This window comes from Podarcis filfolensis, assembly GCF_964270895.1.
Source record: "Podarcis filfolensis genome assembly, chromosome: 15".
In the NCBI taxonomy this organism is placed as follows: domain Eukaryota; kingdom Metazoa; phylum Chordata; class Lepidosauria; order Squamata; family Lacertidae; genus Podarcis; species Podarcis filfolensis.
The window spans coordinates 24,875,442-24,901,483 of record NC_139618.1 but is presented as its reverse complement, the minus strand read 5'-3'; the positions used below and the strand labels follow the sequence as shown (position 1 = coordinate 24,901,483).

Sequence of the window (26,042 nt, the reverse complement as noted above, 5' to 3'; positions counted from 1 at the left end):
GCTGTTCTTACACCATATGGATATATGACTATACATTATAAAAATCTGAATGAATTATAAATTTAGTGTGACATTCTAAGGCATCACAAAGCTGAGCAGGTGAAAGGATTTATGGATCTAGTTGTAAAACAAGTCCCTCTACATCAAATTTTAAGCTGAACATTGCCCTGTTTTTTGGTTTTGCTCTTCTCCTTGCCTTCTGGGTACTCTTCCCACCCTTGGTTCAGTGCTCCCAGTTTTGGCAATTCTTGTGACCTGTGATATTTGCCAGAGCTTCTGGCTTCTCTGCTTAACTTCAAGTTTCCCTGATGATTAAACTGACAACTGTTTTAACCCCAGCAAAAGATGTGCTCCCAAGCTAGTCTGCTTCTGAATACAGTCAAATTAACCACTTTCTGGACTCTGGTGCTCGGTAGCCATCCAGTCCAAAGGTTTGGAAGCAAGTATGGTGCCACAACCAGTTCTGATGTGTTAGTTGTACTATACAATTGGCCAATGACAGATTCCAAACCACCACTGTCTCCCATGGATTGCCAAGACTTTACTAGAATAGCCCCTCTTTGGTTTTCTTCTCAGGGTTGAAAAACGCAAGATAAAAAAATGCACATACTGTACAGGTGAAAGAAACCAGAACTGATATGCCTCAGCCATCTCCTAAATTCCACCATACAACTCAAATAATGTTACAGCTGGTTGCCTATTGTCTCTGTTGGGTTTTTTTGTTTTGTTTTACATATTGAAGAACTTCAATTTTCAACAAGCCTTTTGAGTCTGTACCTGTATTGGATTTCAAACTGTTTTATTGTTAATCGCTTCAGGATGTTTCATGGGAAGCAACAAACAAAAAGGCAGACAGTCATTTCAGGGAGTTTTTGTACATGATGCCCATGTTGTAATGGAATCAAAGTGGAGCTCTCTTCTGCCCACTCTTCCCTTAAACATGTGGGCTCAGATAATTTTTCATCTGGGCATTTCTGTCAGTACTTATTTTATATGGCTAACATTTGCTTTACTGCCTTCTAGATTTATCCTTTCTGAAAAGTTCCGGTGGATGAATGGAAGCTGCTGAATGGAATTAGTCAGCCATCCACCTTCAGAGATGGCTGATCTAAGCAAGAGCAAGCTAAGAATAGTGCCTCTCATGGTATGATATGGTACCAGATGCTGTACTCTGTTCTTAAACCCATTCATTATCCCTCCTTGCTATAGTGTTTCATTCATTCACCTGTAATTATTCTTTCATGCTATGAAAGTGACAGAAAAGTTCCTTTAGTAGATTGTCCCCAAACTCAGCTTTTTATGCAATTGTGATACATGCACAACTACCTTCCCCAAACATCTCCTGTAGATGTGGTGGACCTAGCTAGCTGGCTCCGATGGGAGTTATAATCTCAAACAGCCAGAGCCGGAGGGCACCAGGTTGGGGAAACCTTCGGTGCACATTTTTAGAAACTGATGTCCTTTTATTGGCAGCTAAATCAGCAATAAAAATAGCGGAGCCAACTTTAGCAGGCTGGATGAAATGTTCTTAATGGGTGTGCCCTTTCGTGACAGTGGGGAGCCACAGCTGAGGAAACAGGAAAGATCAAATGATACTTGCAACAACTTCTTCATGGGAGACAGAAAAGGGCCTCCTTTCCACGGGTGTTTTTAATCACATATAGAATTTACATTTTGCAAACACAGTTCTGCTCAGAACCCTTCACCAGTCAAGTGTGTGGCCTACACTACAGAATGCTCAGGACATTAGTCTCATCTGCCAAATCTGAAACAAAGGTGCCCTCTAGTGGTGCACATTTTTTCCTCTTCATACATTATTTTTCTAGTTCTTAGGGCTGAGCATAAATGACCTCCCATAATTCTCTACTCTTATTTGCAGGCAGCAGACTTGGGACTGGGAGGCATTTTGTGGAATATTTCTGTGTGCACATGCACACAGAAATTCTATAGTTCAGAGGCAGAAAAAAAGAAGAAAAAACTCCAAATTTTTATCATAATAACATCCTCATAAATTTCTGCTCCAATCTACTTGGTATGCAGCCTTCAAATAACAAAAACAATACAAGCATGAAAAAGTTGTTTTAAAAGAAGCCTTGAGTACCCAACAATTCCTACACAGATTTTAAAAAAACAGACACTGCAGCTGCTATACTTGCAGGTTTCTGATATATACTGTATTTGCATTTGAAGCATACATGCCATCTGCACCTGGCTTCTAAAATGCTATCTGTTGCAGAGCCCAGTTCCTCTCCCTCTCTTGCTCCCATCTCCATGCTTCTAGCCCTGCTGTTCCTTATGCCCAGACTAGTCTTGCCTCCTCTGCAATCTCCCTCTTCCTATCTGCTTTCAGTACCTACTTTCCCCCCTTGGATCCTTTCCTAGACTATCCTACCCTTAACTACTCTATAGCTACTGGGTTCTCCCAAGCCTATCCAAACAGTATAAAACTGTCCACCATCACTACCATAGATCACCATTCTGTCATTCTACAGTAGGTCTTTGATATTCAAGAAAGTGGTTAATGTAACAGGTTGTTGTTGTTGTTGTTTTTTTAAAATACAAGTGCTTATAAAAAACTACAGATGGCAAGCACTACCTTAAAAGAGGCATCCCCCCTTTTCTCTCGCATGCTTCCTATGCGTGCAATATCTGAAAACAAATTATGCTTCTTGCTTCAGAAATATTGACTTTCCCCTATATAGATTTAATCAACAATTTTATCAACTGATGTATGAAATGGAACTCAGGGCAGGGCTATGAGGACAGACTTCCTTGCTTCACACAGAGTTATATGGGCAACATAAGTGGGTAGCAGCCTGATACACAGTTGGGCATTTAATTAGTGTAACTATGAAATTCAGGAATAGCCATGGATGTAGACAATGGGGGGGCAGGGGGCACTTGCCCTCACCCATAATCAAGTAAATCAATAAAAATACTAAACTAACTGAGGTTCTGCCCCCTCCTAACATAAAGCCTATCCCCCCACAACATAAATTCTGGCTATGCCCATGGTAATAGCATTTGCAAGGCTGCTCATCTGTGCCAAAAAAAATCTCTGGAAAAGCAACTTGTGGTGAAGCCACCAAAGAATCTGTGTGTGAAATAGCTAATTTGACCCTTGTGCCCAGGCAGCATGTGACCCAAGCCGTCTAAAAATGCTGCCATCCCACTTTGAGAGTGAATAAGACACACAAAGGTTGGGGCCATGGCTTTCCCCAGCACAGCTCTCGTTTCCTGTTTTCCTAAACCAGTAACAGATGATGCTGGACCAGCTAAAAAAAGAAAAGTTGAGAATGATTAAAACCTTTTTAAAAAAGCAAAAAAGCAAATGCATCTGACTGCTTCATGAAATGCAGTTAAAAACTGGGGGAACAGCCAACGGCTATCACTCTACCGGCTAACACTTCCTGGCAGACACTGCTTAGCTTTGTTCAGGCTGCTTGTAGTTATTTATCTGGCATTGAACTCCCTATGCAAATGGCCATAGTTTTCCAGAGAATTTTGAGCCTTGCAGGACTTAGCCAGCAGGCATTTCTCAAAGACTGCTAGCTAGGAAGGAAGGAGTCACAGAATAATGCTGACCAACTGACAGTGAAAGGCCAGTAGAAACGTAAAAAGGACTACAATGGTTGAAAAATGCTAGGATTCCTTTCCAGAAAACTGGCTGCCTGAAGTGTTTATACTGGCAAAGCAAAATCATAGCAGCATTCACTTTTATGGTTGTTTCATTCCCATGCCACACACATTCTTCTCAAGGGTTCTTTTCATTCTTTAACTTCCTGGTAGCTTCTGGGTATTGATTTTAATTTTATATTGTGGTTTAGCTACTTTTGATGCAAAATAAGTAGAACCCCAAGCATCATATTAACAATGCCAGTTTCTATTGAGGGTACAGTCACTTTGTAAGCATTACATGTCTGCTGATTTCATGAAATAAGATGGGAGGTGGGCAATTATTTATCTTCAGAGAAGCGGGGGGGGGGGACACCCTATCCAAACTAAATAGCAGACTGTGATCTTAGGTCTGCTATAGCTCCACAGATGTGCACTGTGCATTTCCTATATCCACCCTCAGGCATGTTTTGATGCCTGTTTCACAGCTGTCAACTTTCCCCTTTTTAAAAGGGAAAATCCCTTATTCCAAATAGGATTCCTTGCAAGAAAAGGGGAAAGTTGACAGCTATGGCCTGTTTACATTGCAATGTAGAAATTTCCTGTGATATGAGAAACTAACCTTGGCATCCCCAATGCCATAACTTGCAAATAAAGAAATGCTAGTGAGATTGATTAACTTTTTAAAAATAGCAATAAAAATTGAAATGCATCTAACTACTTAATGAAAAAGGTACCTTTAGCACAGCAATTGGGAAACCAAGCAAGAGGCATCACTCAAGTAACTACCACTTCCTTGGCGCAACTTGGCAACTGTTGCCTAGCACTGTTTTGACTGTTGCTCATGGGCAGCAATCTTGGGCATTATTGTTGCCTTTGCTTTTAAGCAACACATGGCTGATTCACACATGCATGCTCATCCCTTGCTCATCAAGGCGCGACTTGCATGTGGGACTGAATCATCACAGATCAAACACAGTGCACTTAAGTAGAGGAATTTCACACATTCAGCAACGTGTGCCGACTAATTCAATGGTGGTCAGGGGGACTCAGCCCACTGAAGTAGATGCTGTGCACATGTTTAGTAACCCTGGCCATCTTAATAGCATGGAGTTATGGTCCAGCAAACAGTTCACCAGCAAAAGATGTGTATTCCTTGATAAACAACATATAAGGTTGCATTCAGACATGCACAAGAGAAACTTGACAGCAGTGCAGTAATACCCATGTCCAGGATAACAGGAAAAGTAACTGAAAATACAATGAAGGTTTGTGGCTGTTTGTACACCAAGGTTTGTATACTAAAAGTTACTAGAGACTGACAAAACTCTAGTTTTGTTGGAAGGTGCCCAAGGCTATCTTGATACCAATTCCAGGATCCTACTACCCTACATTCCAGCTGGAATCATCTGGAGAGGGAATTTCCCTTATAGGGAATTCTCATTCATATGTGGGTTAATGGATTGTGCGTATTCAATTGCTCCTTTTCTATTCATTAAGTGCAGGAAGCAACTTCTCTGTTTGAGCCATTCACATAACATGGTTGCCAGTTCTCACATGTCTGAAAATCACGCAGTGAGAATTGCTGTCATCAGATTCCATGACAGCCTTTTTTGTGCTGAATTGTACATACAGGAAAAACTATGCTCTGAACACCCTGCATGTCACACAAAGTAATACACTCTGGTAAGGAGTCTGTATAAACACCCGTTTTCTTACACCCTGACCACAAGGTTCCAAGTGGCCTAGCCTGCTTTCTAGCTACCCAAGCAAGACCTCATGTCTTTTTGGCTAATCTTTGCCTCAGTGTCAAATTTGATGTTACTTTTTCCCTGCGGTTAGCATCCACATCATTTTTAGGTTAAAAAAAAAAAAAAACTTGGCACAAACCCCTTTTTCTTATAACTGGATATGAAATGTGGGAAGTGAGGTTTAACCCTTCCACGTAATTCCCCCAAATCCCTGTGTGCTAGATTAGAAGAAGAAAAAGCTCTGTTGGTCTCTGCTTTTTAGCCCCTTCTCTCTGCCCTTTCTTTCCTCCACCCCTTGTGTTCTCTGCCTCTTGAAGAGAAGAGTCCCATCAAAACTGATCTTTATTTTCATCACAAAAGTTGGTCTGTTTGTGGGGATTCTATTGTCTTCAGTGGGGATTCTATTGTCTTCAGTGCCATTCCTTCCAAGTTAGAATGTTCACAGACATTCCATGACATCACAGCAACTCAGCCACCCACAGCCAGAGGCTTCAGACATCCACATGCATACAACCCAACACCACCACAAAATCTCTTATCACCTTACAATATAATAAAAAAACATTTGTGGTCCCATATGGTAACACTGTTCCACTCAGTGCATGATAACAGAATGCTGCTATTACTAAGTATCTTTCCTGTCACATGTCAAATAACAAAACAAAACGAAACAAAAATTTTCCCGGTCTTATTCCAATTCACAGCTTCTTCCTTGGAGCAGAAAACCGGAGAAGTTGTAGCACTCAGGTTAAAAACTGCAGGCCTCAACTAAACATGTCAACAAATAATGCATTGATTGTTTGGTTTGGACATTTCCAGAAATTACAGCATGGAATTCAATAAGACTACTTTTGACACCACTGTACAAACATAGCCCCAGTCACTTTTTTACTTTTTCCAGTGTGGGTCTCTCATCACCTGAGGCAGAAACTCACTGAAACATGGAGGAAAGGATCTCAGGGAACTTTATTACATTTCCTGAAACCAACATCTTCTTCAGTCCCTCATTTAGTATTGTGCTTCCAAAAACAGATATCAGGCCCTTTCTTGACACTGGAGGAAGTCTTGTCAGTCTTGGCTCATTTAGAGGTCAAAGTTTAAAAATTCCACTTAAGGATCGATGTTTTTTTTAAAAAAAATCAAAATCAAAGTATAATGTATTTGATATCCGATGACAAAGGAGGAATTTCGTTTGTTTCCCTCTGTCTTAGGACCGGTGGTAGAAAAACAGGATTAGATGCTGCTTCCAGAAGACTGTTGCTCATGAAGATTTGCCTTTAGTTATTTCCATCACTTGTGTATGTCCTGTTGCTAGACTTAAAAAATCTTTTCAAAATTGTACTGTAAAACACAAAAGGAACAAGAAATAGTAATATGAAAAAGAGGCTAAAGGCATGCAGAGACTTACTTTCTATCTTCCCTGCTCAGGAAATCACATTCTGCACACACAAAAATTGCATTTGGAAGTTCTTGTCAAGTTCATGTCACGCTTACATTGCAATTGTGCATTCAACAAATTTATAAATATGTAACAGATAAACCAGACTTGTAAATAGCCACACACCGGTCTATTGATTTCTATGCAAAAGTATATAAATGGGATAAGCATCCTCCCATGGATATGAATGGGTTCAAAAATGTGCCTTGGCCAAATCATGTTGCATGCATGGATAGGTGAGCTAGCAATTTTTTGTGTGCTTTGGTACTTTTTGTGGACATTCACAAGGCTGGGTAGAATATAAGAGTTAATGCTATCAGGCTCAAATCGTACATGACATTAATCACCCATGTAGCAGAGAAAGTGGGCACAGCAGTTCTTCTGTCTCTTCCATTATACTAGAACTCAGGGTCATCTAATTATTAAACTGATTAGCTGTCAGTTCAGGACTGAAAAGAGAAAGTGCTGCTTTGCATAATACATAATTGCTAACTTCACTAGATTTGCTGCCATAATATCTAGTGATGTCCACTGAGTTAGACTTTTTTTAAAAAGGGCCTTAAAATGGGATTAATCAAATTCATCAGAAAGGTCTAAAAATGCCCATTACTGAAGTTGGCTATATAGAATTAATGTTCAGAGGCACTATAAGATTTTACCTTAAGTCCTATTTCAACTCTTCAGGTGGAAGAGTCTGCACTGATGTAGCCAAATGGCATAATCCTGGCACAAAGTTTGGGGGAGTCCTGAGATTTGCAGCAGTATGAACAACAACAAAAACCCTAATGTTGGGGAGGGGACATTCCATATTAGTTTGAAATGGATACAAGTATGTTTGCTCCTGGGAGGAAAATAGCAGCTGTTGGGGTGGGCAAATTTGGATTAAGAAAATAGTGGCAGGGGAAGGGTTAAGTCTTCATCTCCCAGTGCCACCACCCTGATCTGAATCCCTCCCCCTTCCTAAAAAAAACAACAACACAAAACCATTAGGATATCCAACCACAGATCTCCAGGTGTCACTACTAGCCTCTCAAATGTGCACTGATGCATTGGCATCTATCATAACAGATTTATACAGAATGTGTTATTATGTGTTTCAGACTGGTGGTATTTTTCTACTCCCCATTACATTCACTAACCTTGCACAGTAATCTCATCTGCATCAGGACTTCTAGGAGTGCAGCTGTGCTGGTCTTCAACACCCTTGCCGGCAGCAGAAAGCATAAAAGAGGTAATAACGTAACAGTAGCTGGTCACCTATTTCCTCCAAAATTAAGTGACCAGTGTTTAATCTTTCCCTCAAGGCATATGAGCAAACCTGGCACAGAGGTCTATTGTACAGCAGCATAAAAATGCATTCTTGGCTCTACAGATGCAGATGTGTCTATAAATTTTTGCTTTAGCAATCTTTCCAAAAAGAGGGGTTAGGGATTGTAGCCATTCCTATGGTGAACGCATTGCCTGCACAGATACTGCAAGTTCTTTATATTTAGGTTCTTAGAATGAGTCTTTTTGCTTAACGTGTTACATCCAACATCCGAAACATATTGCTTTGTTGGTTTTTGATGTCATTTGATGTCCATGTCCTGTGTTGGGAGGCCTTGGGTATAAGAAAGCTAATCAGTTGTTGCAAAAGTAGGCTGGGTGGATAAGAGCAAAGCACAATAGAGGAACAGCCCCCTCCTTGCTGGAAAACTGATGGCTTTCAGGATGAAAAAAGATGCATACTAGGCAGCTGGTGAAAACTAGGTACTGATGGTCACCTGTGACACCTGTAGTATTTTTAGCCTGGAGCTGGAAAAACCATCACTGAATAACTCACAAGCTCCATCTGGGCTTAGGCAATTAGCTTAAAAGACAGGAGTTTTGATTTAAGTGCATGTTGTCACAAGACAGAAATACTGTCAAACTGTAGATTATTAGGGAATGATGTCTGTCTGTCAAGGAGTGGAAGCAAGATTGCACAAGGCCATTTTCCTTAGCTGAGTAAGAGCTCTACATATATAAATTCCCTCACATTCCACTTTCAGAAAAAGGAAAACCTTTATCGTAAAAACGCAAACACTGCCAAATGCAGAAATCACATTCCTTTGCCTACAAGGTGCGCGTCCCTGTATGCCAGAGCTAGTTCCGGTGTCCACTTAGCTCAATATCCAAAGCACTGTCTTCATTAATAGCCATAGATCTCATTTTCTACCCAGGCTGATTCTTTGCTTCGCCCCACTCGGTCATTGCACAGTTCGTATATGTCATTGGTGACAAATCCACTTTCAGTGCTGGCCAAAGTCACAAAGCCGCTCTCTGAGGTGTTGACAGCCATATTGTCATAGTCCCCAGAGAGGTCATCAGGAGTATCTTCTCCAGGACGGGCCCGGAAAGAAGAGTTCTTAATGTCTGGTCTGGTCCGAGCGAGATCTGTTTCTGACTGTTTTCTGATTACATTGTATATCTCCAAACTGGGGCTGTTCTGTCTCTTGGGGGACAGCCAGGTATCCTGTTCCTTTGCATTCATCTCCGTTTGCTCCCGTCTCCTTAGAAGGAAAATAAATAAAAAGGTATTAGCTTCCCTTTATCTTCCACTGGACCACAAAACACTTACTAAGAAACTAATCTAGTGGTGTTAGTGCAGAGAAAGTGTGTGTACACACACACACACACACACACACACACACACACACACACACACAGAGTCTGTGGCCAAATAAAGGAAGAGAATAATTCAGGTATGGTCAGCTTTGTTTTAGTATGTAGTGGCACAATCCAATCTGAACTTAGCAGTAGCAGGGAAAAGAAAGGTACTCATAACTGCAGGCAAGAAATTAACTTCTTTTATCCAAAAGTAGAATTTTACCCTGGAAGCGCATACAAGCTAGCAACAGGATGGACACCTAAAAGTGATAGCAGCAGATGTTTATGTATGCGCACATTTGTTAACTTAACATGCCCACTTCTCAAAATAATATTTATTCATTAATTAAATCTATATCCCACCCTTCCTCCCAGAGGAGCCCAGGGCAGCAAACATCAACACCTTAAAACAATACAATTTGAACCAGAATAAAAATGAACATATTTAAAGCATTTTAAAATAGCTTGAAAGCCACCAAAAACATTTCATTCCAGATGTGTGTAATAGTAATTTCATTGAGCTTCTTACAGTCTGTTCACATCCCTCCTCTTCCATTACAACCCCACTCCCAGTTTTGTTCTACATTCATTCACACTGCCCCTTGCTCCTGACCAGATGCTATCTATGACAGCGTATCATAAAGCCTCATGCTTTGCCCCATATTGTGACTTGCCTCTTTGCATAAAGCCAAAAGCTGAAAATGGCTGTGATGACCACGAGGAGAAGCAGAACAGGAATGCTGGGGATTAAGAAGTAGGCAAGGCTCCAAACAGGCTCTGTTGAGGGGGAAAAGATACTCTAACTGTCAGTGGAAAAATGAACAGCATTACTTTTTCATGCAGTTATTATGCTCCAGGTTCTCTGTGCATAATTTTCCCTTTTTCATTTTAACTTTAGCAATGGGGGCAGGAAGAGAGGATATAATTAGCACAAGTCTCAGGATGTTTTAACTACCTCTGCTGTTCTCCAGGAAATCAAATGCTGTATTACAGTCTGTGGTAATGAATGACAGTGCTTACCTTTAGCTTCTTTGAAAGTTCTATTGGTTGCAACTTCAGGAATGGGTTCTTCTGGGGATGTGGGTGTAAAGGTCTCTGTTGCAGCTCCTAGGAAAGGAATCTGGCTATTACAACTCTCATAGCTGTCAACTTTCAGATTTGAAAATAAGGGATCAGCAGCCTCAAAAATAAGAGATCAGCAGCTTCACCTGTCCCGGGGACAGTCTACGGGATATCTAACAATCCGGGATAGCAGCAGGAAGCAGGGGGAAACGGCGCTGGAATAAGGGAATTTCCCGCAAAAAAAGGAAGGTTGACAGCTATGCAACTTTACAGGAGAATGGCTTCATTGCACTGTACATTTTAAAGCAGTATCATGCCACTTTAAGCAGTCATAGCTTCTCCCAGAGAATCCTGGGAACTGTAGTTTGTTAAGGGAGTTGCAGACAGTTGTTAGGAGTTGACTGTTAAAACACTCTGGGAACTGTAGCTGTTATTTGGAACAGAATCTATACCATGCACTCAACTTTTACTGATGTGAAAATTTACCTGCTTGAGAGGTATTAATTTCAGAGGCAGCTGTTGGCTTTTCTGCAAGGGAAGAAACATACAGACATACATTTTCTTCTGCATTTGGTCACCAGGAGAAACGTAATCCCACTCCCCCAATGTTTTGGCTTATCCATGGAAGTTCTTGGCACATTTGATATTGTGTCCCAGCAGTTTGGTTAAGGAGACCATTTTTGGAAACGGCTTGCAACTTGTCACTGAAACCATTTTCCCGTTTCCCTTGTCATTTCATCGCCTTCAGATTTTTTTGGTGCCCAATGGTGATACTTAAAAGTCTTAACCTCCATCCTCTCTAAGGGTGGATCTCAAGAAGCTATGATTCCATATGATTCCCTTCTAGGTTTCTTGATGTTCATATGAGCAACATCTTTAAGTATGTTGCCAGTGAATGCTAGAGGCACATTATTGTACTGCACATTGCAAACTCCATCAAAGCTGTGAGAACTAAGCCTCACAATACAGTACAGTGGTACCTTGGGTTACATACGCTTCAGGTTGCAGACTCCGCTAACCCAGAAATAGTATCTCGGGTTAAGAACTTTGCTTCAGGATGAGAACAGAAATCATGTGGCGGTGGCGTAGTGGCAGTGGGAGGCCCCATAAGCTAAAGTGGTGCTTCAGGTTAAGAACAGTTTCAGGTTAAGAACGGACCTCTGGAATGAATTAAGTACTTAACCCGAGGTACCACTGTATCTTCTTCTGAGTTGGAAACTGTTAAAAAAAACCAACTGGAAGAGGAAGGGGGCACAGAGCATGAAGAAAGAGCTGTGAGTGGAGGGGGGCCTTTCCCCATCCTTTGGACCACCTGGGAAATGCATCAAACCTGCTGTACCTGGAACTGAGTGTGGAGAGTACAGCTGAATGGCACACAGCTGTGGGCAGCCTGAGGAAGTGCCATCCACTTTGGGCCTGCCCATAAAAAGCAAGTCTAGAATGAGAGCCCAGGGTGATGCCTTCTGTTTCCAGGAACTAGTTTTCTTGTGAGACTTTTGTGGGGAGCTGAGAGTTTGTTTGGACCCTGGGTGAGAACCCTGAGCCTGAGAGGGAGGGTGTATCAGAAGGGGGGGGGGACCTGATATTGATTTATATATATTAGTAACTCTGTATTAACGTAACATTTTTATATGTACAGTAACTCTGAATTTTAGTAATTTTAGTAATTTTTGTTTAACTTTTCTGTTGTTGCTTCTTTTTTGTATGCTGCCTAGAGATATTTTTTAATATATTAAGCAGTATAGAAATTGAATAACCATTCAAGCAATAACCAAATATACATTGAGTTCAGAGACTGCCCCAGTAGCATTTCCCTTTTAATGCCTATTGCAGTGCTGAGAAAACTGACTATATGGAAGGATGCTGGATTTCTTCAAAACTGGAAAGACATCACAATATACAGATATATCAGATATATGTTATTAATCATTCTTGGTTCCAGTTCTTTCAGTTAAGGCCAAATGACATAGGATGTTCATTCCACAACCGCAAAAGATAAAGTCCATAATAAGCAAGTTAACTCTTAAGACTCCATAACACAAGTAGACATTGCATTTAACGACACATTCCCAGGCATTCATGTATCCCTTTGTGGCGTTTGCCCTCCCATGTGTGTGACATCATATGGGTTCATAGGGAAAGGGTTAAGTAACTGTAAAATGACTAACTAATGGGAACCCAAGGGGCAAAGTTAACTGTGTATAAGGTTTAAGCACAGAGAGAATTTGTTAAGAGGAGTTAGAGTTAGAGTGGTTGAGAAGACAGTCTGGAGTTAGACAAGAGAGGGAAGATAAGTCTGTGGGTTGGGCTAGTCTGGTGTGAGAGAATGAGAGAATTTGTTAAGAGGAGTTAGTCAAACAGTTGAGATAATCCGTCAGAAGGTATTAGGAAGGTATAGCCCAGTAAAGAACTGGGCTATACCTTCTGACAGGATACTGACAGGAATATTATCTGATAAACCATAAACTTGTTACTGTTTGTAAAATAAACTTGTTTTTTTGGTTCACTTTTAACAACTGACTGGACCCAGTGTTTTACCAGAGAGTAACTGGTTGGTGGCAGTGGGGAAGCGATCACAGTGGTGGCACAGGGATCAATAGATTGTTAAATGTCCGGGGACCCTGTGTGATCACCACACCCTTCATTACTAGAAGTCTCCCACACCACAAATGACCAGCCCCTGGGCCGAATTGCACATCGCAGGATATGGACTCTGTTACCCTGGGGATATTTGCAGATGAAGTTGTTTTTCATGCTGCAGCTGTCATCATTCCACTGAAACATATATGGTCCCCCATCGCCTGCAGGTGCTGAGGGCTGGTGGTACATCACAACACAGACTTCACTTCCACAGGAGGGCTCGTCTGCGTACCAGTTTCTGTGGAATCAAAGCAAAACATCAGGTGAATTGTTTCTCCTTGCCAGGAGTTCTCCCCATGAAGGGCATTTCGCAGAGCAGAGAAATACACGGAAGGAAACAAATTCACTTACAGCACCTTTTAACTTTGTACCTGCTGCTCTAGCTATTCACGTGAATGTGGAGGGGGCAGATGTCAGGGACAGCAAGGCTAGAAGCAGGAATCCATAGCTCTGTGCACAGCTGCCCCCCCCCCCATGATGAGCCAGGGGAGCTAAACAACAACAACAACAAAAACAACAATAATAATTTATTTGTACCCCGCCCATCTGGCTAGGTTTCCCCAGCCACTCTGGGCGGCTTCCAACAAAGATTAAAAGTACATTAAAATGTCACACATTAAAAACTTCCCTGAACAGGGCTGCCTTCAGATGTCTTCTAAATGTCAGGTACAGTGGTACCTCGGGTTAAGTACTTAATTCGTTCCGGAGGTCTGTTCTTAACCTGAAGCACCACTTTAGCTAATGGGGCCTCCTGCTGCTGCCGGAGCACGATTTATGTTCTCATCCTGAAGCAAAGTTCTTAACCTGAAGCACTATTTCTGGGTTAGTGGAGTCTGTAACCTGAAGTGTATGTAACCTGAAGCATATGTAACCCGAGGTACCACTGTAGTTGTTTATCTCTTTGACGTCTGATGGGAGGGCATTCCACAGGGCGGGGGCTACTACCGAGAAGGCCCTCTGCCTTGTTCCCTGTAGCTTTGCTTCTTGCAATGAGGGAACCGCCAGAAGGCCCTCATCACTGGACCTCAGCGTCCGGGCAGAACGATGGGAGTGGAGATGCTCCTTCAGGTATACTGGGCCGAGGACGTTTACAGGTTGGAGCATCTCCCTAAACAGAAGAGAGATCCTAGGTGCTGGAGGAACTCCACTGACCCAGGCAAGCCACTGGCTGTCCTCAACAGGAAGTGCTATGGAGGTTTCCTGTTTAGGCTGGCAAAATAGGAAGCTGACTTTTGGTCAGGCTTTTAGTCTATCTTGCTCAGTATTGTCTACACTGACTGGCAGCAGCTTCCCAAGTTTGCAGGCAGGGGATGCTCTGAGCTCCACCTGGAGTTGCCAGGAATTGAATCTGGGACCTTCTGCAAGCAAAGCAGATGCTCTACTAGTGGGCTATGCCCTTCCCCAGACCAATGGTTCATCTAGCTCTGTGTTGTCTACACAGTGATTCGCAGTGGCTCTCCAAGGTTTTTCAAATGGGATGTTCCGAGTCCTACCTGGAAATGCTAGGGATAAAACCAGGGACCTTCTTCATGCAAACCAAATCATCTATCCCTCTACCTGATTGTCATTCAGGCAGACAGCTTTGCTGTATTATTTTTGGCATCCGTTTAGACAAACTTATCCAGTTATGTAGAATGTTTACAAGGTTTTAAGCTTACTACTGACGTTAATTATTATTTGTATGTTTTAAATAACTGTTTTTTTCACTGACAATGTTATTATTTTATTCTTTCTGTAAGCCACTTTGAGGTCTTTTATTATCAAATGGTATATACATTTTATGAAGCAATACATAAATAATACCCCTGAACTACAGCCCATGGGATCTGTCTCAGCCATAAGCCTTCCCTGGCTGAACCCAGATGCTGCATGGTGCTAACAGAGGATACACAAATGTGATATTTACCCCCTTTCACAGTCCAAAGAAAGAATATTTGTGCAATTTTTTCCTTGCCATAATTCTTGTTATTGGTTATATCAGCAGGATACAAATCTGGATGGGGCCCTGTTTGGTCACTGATGTTCTGGTACACAAATTTTATTGGTTGATGTTGGTCACATAGGATAAAGCCACAACTATGCCAGAAAGTAAAGGGTGTGGCAGCTGCTTGCACTCCTAGCATGGGCCTGATGTCCCAGTTTGGTACTGTGAGCTGTGGGAAGGTTCTCTGGAAGGGTTAGCACCATTCCTACCAGGAAACCTGTTATGCAATACTGTAATAGGTTGAGCTCTTGACATCCTTGACACACAGGTGTACCTAAGCCAGGAAAGCAAAACACAATTATGGGCTAAAGAAATTCTCTGGGGCTTTGGATTGAAACGCCAATGCTTTTTCAAAAGGTAGAACTTATTTATAAATGGGTAGGAATCTGATGAATTAATATGTTTAATTTCATAAAGTGAAGATTTAAGGATGTTAATGTTTAAGTTAAATTTTATAAGAATTGTGATTTGGGAAACCGTTAAAGGATATGCAATGAAATTCAACTAAGGGGAAGCGGGGAAGTCACTTAACAAAGTTAATAAGTGTAATTTTCAATAAGGCTATGATTTATGTTTGTTTGTCTTATGTGTTTGTTTATAATATTGTGAAAACCAATATTTTTTTTTTGAAAAAAATATATAAATGGGTAGGAATCTCTATTCAGAACACTTAATAATTTTGTTTGACTTGCTAACTTCATGAAGGAACTCCTGTTCTGAACATGTGGACTTACCGAAACGTGGACAAACTTCCATCTGACCAAGAGTACAAGTTTGGGCATTCAGTGCTGTTGTCAGGATCTGATTCTCTCCTAAGCCCTATCCAGAAGTCGCCATCTGATGCTGAAAAGCTCCCAATCATCTTCTCAATCAGTTTCTGTTCTGACTGTGTTTCTATACTGACTAGGTCTCCTCCATCTCTCCTACAGGCCTGAAGAGCTTCTTTAAAGCCAACCCTGCGTACAACATTATGTAAGTAAACGATCTTGTAGCATGGGCGTTGGGTTCCTCCACGGCAAATGGCATGTCCTGAGAAAGACCAAAAAGAAAAAGAAAAACCATTAGCAAACCAGCAGGAAAAGGTAGCCAAGAGTTCTCCCACGATGAGTTTTGTGCTGCATGAAATTTCTCTCCATTAACTCACATTAGCACTCATAAAACTAACATGAAGTGGAATTAAGAACACCTACTTGCATATTATGGCCAGTCTAGCCACATTTCCTTTGACTTAAGTTGAGGAAAGCATTGCTGTCACATTTTGGCCAGATACAAAAATGAGTGCCAGCCATAATTCTGTTGGTATGCGTGCTCAGAAAGAACCCAAATTTTGTATTAGGTGAAAGCTTCTTATCACAAAAAATATTAACTAAACTAGTTCATATTAAGGCTCATTCAATCTCAGAATTTGTGTTATGAACTTTTCATACAGGCTGTAGCTCAATAGTAGAATTGTCATGGTCTGGCAGGATGCTGAGGGGTGGGAGGCACCAGCTGGGGAACCCTCAAGTGAAGAAGGCTCAGAGCCTGGGGATTGGTGGTGAGACGATGCTGAGTGATCAGAGGGAGAAGAGGGAGCCGACTGGGAGGAGGAGGTTTAGTGAAGGGGCAACAGGGTTTAGTGAGCAGGAAGAGGCTGGGGCAGAGAGCAGTCCAGAATCAGAGGCAGAAGAGGAGGCTGAAGAGGAAGGGGACCAAGATGCAGAGATTAAGCTAGCTGCTGAAGAAGCCAGGGGGTCTCCTTCCTCCTGTGACCAGTTCCCCCCATCCCCGGTCTTCCAGAACCAGAAGAGGTATGAAGTGAGAGGAGCAAATACACACAAGGCATTGAAGTCTCAGATCATTTGGGGGATGACTCAGGGCAGGAGGAGACTTAGGGAGATGTTTGGAACTGCCTTACTTGGGCAAGATCTACTGGGGAGAGTTGCAATGCTCACTAGGCCTGGCCTCCTGAGCTGTTTTGTTTCTTTGAATAAAGAGAGTTGACTTCACTGACACCATGTGAGTTATTGCGGACCTGCTCCTGAAAACAGCCCTGACAAGAATTCATGCAGAAGGTTCAATTCCCAGCATCTCCAGGTAGGACTGCAAAAGACTCTTGATTGAAACCCTGAAGTGCCATCGGCAAAGTATGTAGACAATACTGAGCGAGATGAACCGATGGTCTGGCTCCTTATAAAGCTGCTTCCTTATAAACCTATATCATCAGCCAATCTCTGCCTCGTGAATTTCACAATGTGACTTTTATATAAAAAGATAGGGAACACAAGGACCACATCTGAGTAAATCATTTTAATTAGTATTTTTATGTCCACATTTATCCAGTGCAGAGTCAAGTGTTCTCTTTTACGAAGCCAACCATGGAACATGTATTTCAGGACAGGATGTTATAAACCCCTACGATGCAAAGTGGTGTTTCTAAAACACATTTTGAGAGAGATCCTTGTGTTTCTATTCGTCCTTAAATGTACAAAACAAAAGTCTACAGTACTCCATTCCAAGGATCTTAATACAGCACAGTAATTGGACTGCGTGGGATTCCAATGTCTTGACTGCAGATTGCATACAAGTTAAAATGCTGAGCGCAGCAACAACAGTCTAGTCACCATCGATAATCTGACCAACATGCATCTCTGATGAAACACAAAATACGTTACCTCTCTGAAGAATCAGATCCGCAGCTGGGAGGCAATGGGAAGAAGAGAAAAAGCACATCACTTATAAAATTGGCAATGACCAGGACTGCAGAATATCCAGCCCTTAAGAGTGGGCTGCTTTGAGGTAGCTAAAGTTTTTGCAACAACCTGGCAATTGCCTGCATTTTATCAGCAAAATTTGAAGTTATTTTTAGCCAAGGCAGAAATGCAATGCAGTTGATTGCAGGCCGGGCACTGCTACAAGTCAACTTGTCCAACCAGTGATCTCACTCTCCTGCATGCTAGAGATGACTCCATGAAACTAAAGGTGCTTAGTTCTTAAGTAAGGTGTTGATTTCAGTCTGATTAGCCCTTAATAAATATAGCTAAGATCCTAACCAATTTCTCTGCTGCATCAATATGTTAGGCATTTTTAGTGCAAAGAGGTAGATGCAGAAGCCAAAGTTCAAATTCCTCCTTAGAGCTGCTTCACTTCTTGCACAGCGACTAGATCACACTGGTGTTCAGTGCAACACAAACTACAAGTGTGAAGGGCAGATGGGTGCTCCAAAACAAGTAGTGGATATGCACCAGAGATCCATGGCGAATCATAGCTCTTTGAGCAAGTCCCTGAACATTTAGGAAAGCATGTCTGTCCGTCAGGTGTTTCATATCTGCTGCAAAACACACTAGCAAACACCTTATTAATGACTCAGACAAATAATATGAAATAGTTCTGCAAAACAGCAGCATAGTTTAATACAGTGATGGGAGGCCTGAGTTCGAATCCCATTGTAACCAAGGCCTTGCATAGCTCCCTCTCCCCCCCCCTTATCTTCTGTAAAATGGGAACAATAATGTTGTATCATCTACGTTTTTGATGAGGCTAAGGCCTGCAAGTTGTTTTGCATGTGAAAAGTAATTAGTGGTAGAATAGCAAACATGTGGTAACCATCAATCACATGGCAGTATATTAACGTATTAGTTTCACAGTGAAATCATAACATGTCAGTTGGGGTGGGGGACAACAGCATGCCATGCACAAAGTTGCACACCTTCAGTTACACACACAACACCCTGGCAGAAGTTGCTTTATGAGTTTTCCAAGACACATTAAATTGGAGCACATGTGGGGCTGATTCTACATGCCAAAACCATAAAGTGTGTCCCCAATGGTAATATGAACTGGCTATGTATCTGGCCCTCATTAATGCAAAAGAAAAGAATTGTTGGAAATGCCTGTAGCATTACAGGTACCTTTTAAAATACAAATACTTGTTCAGGTAATTGAGTAATTTTATTATGCTTTATTGTACGACTGAGATGTGTATTTTGTTTTTGTTTTACATTGCTTACATGATTCTGCAGCAGCCTAGAACAGATAGGAGCACTTATAGCTATGGGGGTGAAGGAACAAGCAAATCCAGACAAAGCAGGCCTGACTAGTACAGAACAAATGGAAATTCTTTGGCAGTATTTATTTTCGGACAGTCTCCACACTTAGAGTGCGGAAAGAGTTTATTTAAAGGGTCTTAAGAAGGAGGGGGAGGAGAAATACACATACACACAGTGTATATATGTGTATATATATTTCTAGCCCAGCTAGAAATATTGTGCAGTGGGCTGCCCACTTCACATCGCAACCGTATTTTAAGCATCCTCTTAATATATATATATATCTCACCGCACAATATTTCTAGCTGGCCTTGCCTGTGGAACCGCTATGGTTGTTGCCAAAAGATGTCTTGGTTTCTGAATGGCACTGGAGCTCTTAAACCTCCAGCTTAAAGCCCGGTATAGGCTGTAGCTTAGCGATAGCTCATTTGCTCTGCATGCAGGTCCCTAGTTCAAGCCCTGGCACCTCCCAGCAGGGCTTAGAGAGCCCTCTGTCTGAGACCCTGGAGAGCCACTGCCAGTCACTGTATAGAAATTACTGAACTGGATGGTCAGATTCAGTATAGGGCAGCTTCCTATGCCAGCTTTAGTAGTAAGGTTTTTTTTGGGGGGGGGGCTATAGTGACTCAGTAGCGATAGATAAGCATTCTAAGCGAGCTCAGAAGCATTTCTCCTCAACGGCACTTCAAGGGAACGGCCGGAGCTCAGTGGTACACTGCCTGGTTTGCAGGTCCCAGGTTCAGTCACCAGCATCTCCAGTTCACAGGGCCAGTTTTAAACAAGGACAACACCTTCCTGCAACTGTGGAAACCTGCTACCAGTCGGAGCAAACAATATAGGCTAGATGGACCGATAGCCTGACTCACTAGAAGGCAGCATCATATAAACAATATCCATTTTGCACAATGGCACCATCAGGGCAGGACGCTGGGGCAGATCAGCAGAATGATCAGGAAATGCCCCAGCTGAAGCCAGACTGGCTAACCACCTTTTGAAGTAAGCAAAGTAATGCCATCTAAAGAGGTGCCCCATAAGTCTATTCTGCCCAGAGTTTAAAATGACTGAACTTAACCACTGCTTTTGGACGGGAGCGCAGATGAAGAAGAGCGTACAACACCACCCCCTGCAGCTCACAAAGATTCTCAGGAGCAGACCACCAGCTAAAATAGACACCACGGGGCCAGCTTATTTCATAGAATTGTAGAGTTGGAAAGGACCCTGAGGATCATTGTAGTTCAACCCCCTGCAATGCAGGAATATGCAGCTGTCCCATACGGGGATCAAACCTGCAACCTTGGCATTATCACCATCGTAGTATAACCAGCTGAGCTACCCAGCTTGATACAGTGAAAGCAACTTCCAGCACTGATCCCCAGAACTGAAACCAGGGTCCTGGGCATCTGACGCATGTTAAGTCTCCCTAAGATTTAAGGGTGCCCGGTTGAGAGAGATCTGCAGAATGTGAAGTTGGCAGCCCATCTCTTCCCCCCTCCCACCATGCCAAGGCAGCAAAGCATCTGCCATAGTGCCTTCCCGGTTGGGGCAGCCCCATTCTGCACCCCCACTTCTGCTGTGTCCAGAGCTTTAGCAGCCCAGAGCAGAGCCTGGAAGGGATCCCAGCTTCTCCGCTGCAGAGACACACAGGGTCTCCGCTCCACTTGGGTGTTGAAACGCACACAACTTTTTGCAGAAAGCTCTACCATCGCCCCCCTCCCCTTCCGCGAAAGAAAACCCCTGTCTCGTTTAGTCCTGTAGTCCTTACTTTACAATCCGCTGTAGAGTAAGCAGTAAGCTGCTGAAGATGAGGCTGGGTCGTCTCCGGGGTGCCATCAACATTTTTCTGGGCGCAGTCCTGCACACAACTTTGGCAGCGCATAGCCCCTGGCTTTCGATGGGATGGAGACTGCCAAACCACACAGCCAGGACTGCATACTTTGGTTGCCTCCCTGCCTCTAGAAACAGATTCTAAAACTGGCCGGCCGCTGGTTCCGCTTTTCTCATGCAGAAGGACCCCCCACCACCACCCTCCATTTCTGGGAGGGGAAAGCTCTGCACCTTCACAACCGGCCTGCTTCTCGTTGTTGCAGCAGCAGTAGCATTTTTATGTGCGCATTAATAAAAGTGCCATGGGGGGGGTTAGCCCCCACCTTGGGCACCGCTGAAGCTGCTCTTTCACCCACAGTTCTCTCTCCAACACAGAATCTTGTCCCTACCCACCCCAGTTATAGCATCACTTTCCTCATCCATAGGCAGGTTTCTCAGTCGGGGCTCATTCCAATGATTTAATGCCCCCCCCAACCCAGGGATAAGTACCCAACCCCATGCCCAAAGCGCTCCCCATTCCAGAAAGCGGAGACGCAGCTCCAGATCGTCCCCCCTTAACTTTTGCACTTGCTTTCAGTTCCCGGGTGTGGGTGCTTCCCCCCACCCGCTGCAAAACAGGAGGGGACCAGCCCGAGACCCCCGCGATTGCCTCTCTCCCCAGCCAACTCGGGACCGGGACTGATGCATCCGCTTGCCCAGCCCAGCCCAGCCCTGGAGGCACTCACCGCTGAGCAGCCGCGTCCCCTGCCCGCCCGCCGCCCCGCAGAAGGCAGCCAGCAGCAACAGCAGCAGCAGCAAGTTGCTCCCCGCGGCGGCTCCTCCGCCGCGTCCCCGGAGCCGCATGTCGCGCGGCTGCACTGGCGGCAGCAGCAGCAGCAGCAACGCAAAGGCAGCAGCGCGAGCTCCGGGCGAGCTTCTGGCAGCAGTCAAGGCGGCGGCGGCGGCGGCGGCGGCGGCAGCAGAGCCAGCTCCGCCTCCGGGCCAGGGGCCAGCCGAGGGGAGGGACGCTGGAGAGCCCCGCGGGTGGGGTGGGGAGGCTGTGCGCGGACACTGGCATAACTCTCTGGACATGCCTGCCGAGAGGGGTCGAGAGATGCTTCGGTAGCCAAAGTGGAGCTGGGTGCCAAACTGATGCATGGGAAGAAGCTGCAGAAGTTGTGGGTTTTTGGGGAGGTGGGGGGAGCATCCATTAGACACACAGAATGCGAAGTTAGACCGCGTGGGTTTTGCATGAGGAATGTTCCCGTGCAGACAGCGATCCAAAAGTTGGCTTAGAAGTGAAACGCTGCAGGTCTGGCGTGCATAATGCTACCCGTCCCCCAGCAAGCAGTGGCAAGGATGCCCTGACAATAGAATCATAGAATTGTATACAGTGGTACCTCGGGTTACAGACGCTTCAGGTTACAGGTTCCACTAACCCAGAAATAATACCTCGGGTTAAGAACTTTGCTTCAGGATGAGAACAGAAATCGTGCAGCAGCGGTGCGGCAGCAGCAGGAGGCCCCATTAGCTAAAGTGGTACCTCAGGTTAAGAATGGACCTCCAGAACGAATTAAGTTCTTAACCCGAGGTACCACTTTGGTTGGAAGGGGTCCCAAGGGTTATCCCGTCCAACCCCCTGCAATGCAGGAATCTCAGCTAAAGCATCCATGACAGATGGCCACCCAACCTCTGTTTAAAAAACCTCCAAGGAAGGAGAGTCCACCACCTCCAGAGGGAGACCGTTCCACTGCTGAACAGCTCTTACCGTCAGAAAGTTCTTCTTGATGTTTAGTCAGAATCTCCTTTCTTGTAACTTGACGCCATTGGTTCGAGTCCTGCCCTCCAGAGCAGGAGAAAACAAGCTTGTTCCCTCTCCCATGTGACAGCCCTTGAAATATGCGAAGATCGCTATCATCATAGCTCATCTCAGTCTCCTCTTTTCCAGGCTAAACATACCTAGCTCCTTCAACCTTTCCTCATAAGGCCTCACCAAAAAATCACAACTACCCAAACAACCCCAGCTGTTCACCACGTACTCCACAGATACGTGGGCTCAGCCAATGTGCTTTAGGAATATAGAATGCTGCCTTGTGCCAAGTAATGACTCACTGGTCCATCTAGCATGGTATTCTCCACACTGACTGGCAGCAGCCAGTATCAGAAAGGGAGTCCCTCTCATTGCAACTTGGAGATACTGCAAAGGATTAAAACGTGGACTTTCTGAATGCATGCAAAGCAGCTGGTCCACAGCAGTTACATCTTTCCCAAAGTCTTGAGGTTTGTCTTCTGTAGCTGGATGGTCAAGGGGTCATGTGACAAGGAAACAGCTGGCTCAGACTGTGATTTGACACACCCCACAAAGCTTGGGGGATCACTCTGCTGGAGACCAGAGTGGCCCAAGGCACTGAAACACTATGGGTGCTGGTGAACTCCCTGCAGTACTTGGAGGAACCTCATTCACACAACCCACCTTCATTATTTGCCCAGGCTGCCAGGTTTCTCAGCTGTATGGTTTCTTATTTCATTTCTGGCAGCCAGTGGGCTGAATCCAGGTTAAATGGAGCCTGTCGCTCCAGAGCAAGAGATCTGGTATTGGCTTGTGCTTTGGAAGCAGAAGGGAAGAAAGCAAGACTGAGTGGAAAGTTTCCTTTGCACCACTTCCAGTGTCCAAATGCTGACCCTGCATTTCTCCCGCTTGTTTCCGGAGGGTTGGGGAGCTGGACTGCACCTGCTTCCTGGCTTCCCAGCCATGTTTCTGCTCATCCAGGCTTGGAAACAGTTTCTAGCTGCCAAAGCGAAGAGAAAGTAGACTCAAGATGCTACTTGCATCATGGCTTAAAATAAAGACGTACATTGTGGGACAGGGAACCTCTTTATAACAAAGTTTTGTCAGCATGCTTCTGAATAACAGTTGCTGGGGATTGCAAGTGAGGAGAGAGCTCTATTGCACACTCAGGCTGTTCTTGCAGGTTTCCCAAAGGCACCTAGTTGGCCACTGTGAAAACAGAAGGCTGCACTAGATGGACCATGGGCCTGATCCAGCAGGGCTCTTCCTGTTTGCAAAGGGAACCTTTTCTCAGGTTTAAACTGTTGGTCTAAACACCCAGCAAGTGCTGTTTGTGAGCACTTTATAATAATCACAACATCATAGAACTGTAGAGTTGGAAGGGAGTTTAAGGGTCACCTAGTCCAAGCTTCGGGACACGGGTGGCGCTGTGGGTTAAACCACAGAGTCTAGGACTTGCCGATCAGAAGGTTGGCGGTTCGAATCCCCGCGACGGGGTGAGCTCCTGTTGCTCGGTCCCTGCTCCTGCCAACCCAGCAGTTCGAAAGCACGTCAAAGTGCAAGTAGATAAATAGGTACCACTTCGGCGGGAAGGTAAATGGCGTTTCTGTGCGCTGCTCTGGTTCGCCAGAAGCGGCTTAGTCATGCTGGTCACATGACCCGGAAGCCGTACACCAGTTCCCTCGGCCAATAAAGCGAGATGAGCGCCGCAACCCCAGAGTCGGTCACGACTGGACCTAATGGTCAGGGGTCCCTTTACCTTTACCTTTAGTCCAAGCTCCAGCAATGAAGGAATCACAGCTAAAGAATCCCTGATCATCCACTCTGTTTAAAAATCTCCAATGTTGTTGACTCCAACACATTTCAAGGTAGTCCATTGCACTGTCAAACAACTCTTGCTGTCAGAAAGTTCTGTTGAATGTTTAGTCATAATCTCCTTTCTTGTAATTTGAACCCACTGCTTCAGAACCTTTGCTCTGGAGAAGCAGAAAGCAAGTAAGCTAATAGCAGTGGTAGCTCCAGTAGCAAACCCACGGTAGGATGCAGAAATCTAAATTGCTCCAATTTTGAGGTGTGTGTGGAACCTGATAAAACACCTTCTGCTATTTTTCCAAGTTTTTTACCCAATTATCATGAAAAACAAAAGTGTTTTCAGGGCCAATTCAAACATGTATACCACTTGATCACTTACGATTTGTAATCAATGCTAGAAGACTGTCAGCTGTATTTGTGAACTCAGGTGATCTAAAAGCTGTGTTTCTGGCAAATGATGCAGCTTTGCTCTTAGCAATTCCGTAGATGAATACTAGTCATTCTGATCATCTCCCTAATTGCATTCAAGGCATTTCTAGAAAGCTGCATTGCAATGGCTCAAAGAGCTAACATTAACACAGTGCTACGCATTCTCTGGAAGAAGTGTCAGCGATTTTCTAAGTAGGATCCTGAATTATTAGCAGGATATATATATATGCGTATGTATCTATGCCACTCACTCATCATGAGCCCCTGCTAAACCATGTGTGAACCTGACCTGAAATCTTGCTGCAGAAGAATGTTAATTAAATTTCTGCTGATTTTTACAAAGCAAAAAGAGTGTGTGTTGCAAGGCCATCAGGCTTATATATATATATATATAAATCAAGAATGACATAGAAAAATGTAAACTTATTACATTAACACAGACCTTGTAATAGATCTTAGCAGATCAGTGTAGGGAGGAAAAAGCATTCTGCATTATATCCTTTTAACGAATGTGGAGAATGTAATCTTCTAAGCATCCTCTCAGACTCAGTTGCCTATCTATGAACTGGAAAGAATAAAGGCAAGTCTCTGAGAGATCTGAAATACATACATTTATAAAAAATACATTTATATTTTTCAAAGCTCTATACGGATGGACAAAAAAAGTTTCTTCTTCAATATTGACACAGCTGTACCCATCCCAACTCTTTTCTTCGTGGTTTTAAGAGTGTAAAGTATTGTTAGTCATATAACAGAACAAAAATTCTTGTCCCCACAACTCAACAGTGTCAATTTGTGCACACTGAAAACAAGGTGGTAGATTTAGCTCTTGCTAATTTATCTCCATGCATTAATGCCATAGACCAGGGAAAAGACAGTACTGAAGTGGGGATTGTAGGCAAAATTCACTAGACAATTTTCTGCCAGAGAAAAGTAGTTACTATGCAGTGAAATCCTATGTAGGTTTACTCTGAAGTTAAGTCCCAATGGAGCTTATTCCTCAGGAAGTGTGCACAGAATTGCAGCCTTAGAGACATAATACAATAGGACATCAACGAAACCC

General features: G+C 43.7%; 1 protein-coding gene and 1 long non-coding RNA gene across 4 annotated transcripts; one reads left to right on the top strand and one right to left on the bottom strand.

Annotated features, from left to right (window-relative positions):
• Positions 1-6,313: 6,313 nt before the first annotated feature.
• LAYN (layilin) lies at positions 6,314-21,947 on the bottom strand. Of its 3 annotated transcripts, XR_014542116.1 has the most exons (9): positions 21,696-21,886; positions 17,773-17,796; positions 15,853-16,147; positions 13,215-13,372; positions 10,981-11,022; positions 10,453-10,539; positions 10,107-10,209; positions 7,944-9,335; positions 6,314-6,707 (listed from the first exon to the last, which is right to left on the bottom strand). XR_014542116.1 is itself a non-coding variant. In XM_083588918.1 (8 exons), the coding sequence occupies exons 1-8, from the start codon at positions 21,811-21,813 to the stop codon at positions 8,975-8,977; spliced, it is 1,188 nt and encodes a 395-aa protein (XP_083445044.1). In that variant the 5' UTR covers positions 21,814-21,870; the 3' UTR covers positions 8,829-8,974. The 3 variants fall into 3 exon arrangements, 1 of the variants encoding a protein (XP_083445044.1); XR_014542115.1 differs by lacking the exon at positions 17,773-17,796 and having other exon boundaries at positions 21,696-21,947; XM_083588918.1 differs by lacking the exon at positions 6,314-6,707 and having other exon boundaries at positions 8,829-9,335; positions 21,696-21,870.
• On the top strand, positions 13,319-19,001 carry LOC310750760. Its single transcript, XR_014542239.1, has 3 exons — positions 13,319-13,397; positions 16,048-16,200; positions 17,441-19,001. It is a non-coding gene; the product is annotated as an uncharacterized lncRNA (long non-coding RNA).
• Positions 21,948-26,042: the final 4,095 nt, after the last annotated feature.

Coding starts and splice junctions, on each gene's coding strand:
- LAYN (XM_083588918.1), bottom strand. CDS start 21,813: ATGCGGCTCCGGGGACGCGGCGGAGGAGCCGCCGCGGGGAGCAACTTG. Junction 10,210..10,452: donor AACTTTCAAAGAAGCTAAAG/GTAAGCACTGTC, acceptor CCCCCTCAACAG/AGCCTGTTTGGAGCCTTGCC. Junction 9,336..10,106: donor TTTTGGCTTTATGCAAAGAG/GCAAGTCACAAT, acceptor TTTCCTTCTAAG/GAGACGGGAGCAAACGGAGA.